The sequence below is a fragment of the Octopus bimaculoides genome, chromosome 15 (assembly GCF_046866305.1).
Source record: "Octopus bimaculoides isolate indiv1 chromosome 15, ASM4686630v1, whole genome shotgun sequence".
Classification (NCBI taxonomy): domain Eukaryota; kingdom Metazoa; phylum Mollusca; class Cephalopoda; order Octopoda; family Octopodidae; genus Octopus; species Octopus bimaculoides.
In genome coordinates this window covers 33,292,465-33,295,308 of record NC_142942.1, presented here as the reverse complement: position 1 = coordinate 33,295,308, position 2,844 = coordinate 33,292,465, and the positions used below count along the sequence as shown (strand labels likewise).

The window sequence follows — 2,844 nt, the reverse complement described above, 5'->3', positions numbered from 1 at the left end:
CAACGGGCGGCGGAACCCTTGCGAGTCAACGGCCATCCAATATGTGTATAGTTATGTATTTACTCTATATCCCCACTTTTTTTCTCACTAATTTTAGATGTTGTAAATTTTTAGTTTGCTCATTGTATATATAAATTAAAAAAATAATTATGTATATTTTTATAGTTTGCTCATATTTTATGTAAATTCTTATAGTTTGCTCATTATATAGTTTTTTTTCATGTATTCCATATCGCCATATCGTATATTTTATGTATATATTGTATATCAACTTTTTTTTTTCCCCAGCTTAAGGTTTAAAAAAATTTTTTTTTATCCAGCTTAATGCTGTTTTTTGCGCGGGAACATAGAAATAATTGGACTGAATACCCGATCGCGCGGTTAAACCATTGGGAGTGAAGGACCCCTAGCCCTTGTTAGGGCATCCTTCTAGGAGAAGGCAACTCAGGCAACTGGGATAACTCCGACATAAAACCTGCGGCTCAGTGGTTACCGATGATGTTGAATTGTTCTTCTTTTCGGGTTATGGCTACTGTTGCTTAGTGAGTGGGATTGACTCAGCGCACAGCCTTTCCTCACTTAAAAAAAATTCTTCTTGCACAGGCACTGCACGATAACAACATGGATTGATCGATTAATCGATTAACTAAATGATGATTGTTGATAGTGCTGTGAGTCTCAACCAAATGGCTGGCTGTAGCCTTAAAAAGCAAAAAATCAATGATGTACCAAGACAGTAAAAAAATAAATGGCAGTAAGGACTCTGGAACCACATCAGATGAAAGAGTCTGGCCCGGCAGGGTATCCAGAGCATCACAGTCTGAACCCGGCCGTCATCGTGTTATTGTGATAGAACCAAATAAAATATTGAATATTGGCTGTTGGAATGTACGGACACTGCTTGACCGCAAGTCCCCAGAATGTCCTGAACGAAGGACTGCTCTTGTTGCGAAGGAGCTTCGACGCTATGATCTTGATATCGTTGCTTTGTTTGAGACGAGACTGGCTGGAGATGGTCATCTTACAGAATCTTGTGGAAGATATACATTCTTTTGGAAAGGGAGAGATGAAGAGCTTAGAGGAGAGGCTGGAGTGGCATTTGCTGTTAAGACTACTCTTGTGGACATGTTGGAAGAATTCTCAGTCGGGATTAATGAGCGGCTTATGTCCATGAGAATTCCTTTGGTTAAAGGAAATTATGTGACCTTGGTGAGTGTGTATGCTCTACTAATGACGAAAAAGTTTCTTTCTACCATGCTTTGAAGGGCATTATAAGAAACATCCCTAGGGCAGACAAAGTTATCGTACTGGGTGACTTTAATGCTAGAATGGGCAGGGATTTTAACACATGGACAGTAATTGGAAAGCACGGGGTGGGAAAGTGTAATAGTAATGGCATGCTTCTGCTGCAGATGTGTGAGGAGCTGCGTCTGTGTGTTACCAATACCATGTTTCATCAAAAGAATAAGCTTAAGACCACATGGATGCACCCTGCATCTAAAGAATGGCATATTCTGGATTACATCCTTGTTAGGATGCGTGACAGACGTGATGTGCGGTGTGTTCGTGTTCTTCGTGGAGCTGAGTGTTGGACTGACCACCGCCTGGTACGTGCAAAAGTCAAATTAATCACAAAACGTAAAATCCGGGCTGCAGGTATTACCCTGCCTAAAAGACTGAACGTTGCTCGTCTTAGTTGTAATGGCGTGAAGAGAACTTTACGAGAGGAAATGAATGTTGCAGATTTTGGGGAAGATTGGTCGACCCTCAAAAAGTCAGTTTATGATATAGGCAGGAAAGTTCTGGGATTGATACAAAGTAAGCATCAAGATTGGTTTAAAGAAAATGATGAACATATTGATGATTTATTGGCTGTTAAAAGACGTACTTTGTCACGCTATTTGTTAGCAAAGCCACAGGAGAGAAATGTATTGCATAGGGAACTTAAAGATGTGAAATCACGTGTGAGGCGGAGGCTCTCTCAAATGAAGGATACCTGTTGGAGTAAGAAGGCTGATGAGATACAAGCGGCATCGGATTCCAATAACACAAAGTTGTTATATGGGCTCTTGCGAGAGGTTTATGGACCGACTTCTTCTCTGATGACACCACTTCGAAGCAGGGATGGTAAAGAACTTCTTCGTGATTCACAAGGAATTTTGCAAAGGTGTCAAGAACACTTTGATGAACTCTTGAATCAGCAGTCTATGGTTAGTGAGGATGTTCTCAATCGCATCCCTGAATTACCTGTGAGAGCTCTTGAAAGAAGTCGCTGTGGCTGTTTCAAGGATGAATAATGGGAGGTCTCCGGGTTTGGATGGTATTCATGCAGAGTTGTTGCAGCATGGTGGTAAGAAACTTCTACAGCAACTTCACTCCTTGTTTGGCAGGATATGGGATAGTGAATCTGTACCTGAGGACTGGAGAGATACAGTAATGGTGGTCTTATATAAGGGAAAGGGTAACAGGAATGATTGTGGTAACTACAGGGGAATATCATTGCTTTCTGTCGTAGGAAAGGTTTTATGCAGGGTACATCTGGACCGTTTGTTGAAACACGTTGCAGATTGTGTTCTTCCAGAAAGTCAATCTGATTTTCGTGTGGGACGCTGCACTGCTGATGTGATCTTTTCAGCTAGACAGCTTCAGGAAAAGTGTGTGGAACAGGGTCTCGATTTATATCAGGTTTTTGTCGATCTGACAAAGGCCTTCGATACAGTTAATAGAAAAGCACTATGGAAAGTCCTCCAGAAACTTGGTTGTCCTGAAAAGTTCCTTGCTGTGGTTAGGTCTTTTCGTGAAGACATGAAGGGTAGGGTTAATGTTGGAGGTAAAATGTCGGAG

At 41.4% G+C, this 2,844-nt stretch overlaps 1 protein-coding gene across 1 annotated transcript; it reads left to right on the top strand.

The window, feature by feature from the left end:
• Nucleotides 1-1,328: 1,328 nt before the first annotated feature.
• LOC149132492 (uncharacterized) lies at nucleotides 1,329-2,297 on the top strand. Its single transcript, XM_089363929.1, has one exon. It carries the CDS (start codon nucleotides 1,329-1,331, stop codon nucleotides 2,295-2,297), a length of 969 nt encoding a protein of 322 aa, XP_089220055.1.
• Nucleotides 2,298-2,844: the final 547 nt, after the last annotated feature.

Bases quoted from the DNA above. Each gene is read 5' to 3' on its own strand.
- LOC149132492 (XM_089363929.1), top strand. From the start codon at position 1,329: ATGGGCAGGGATTTTAACACATGGACAGTAATTGGAAAGCACGGGGTG.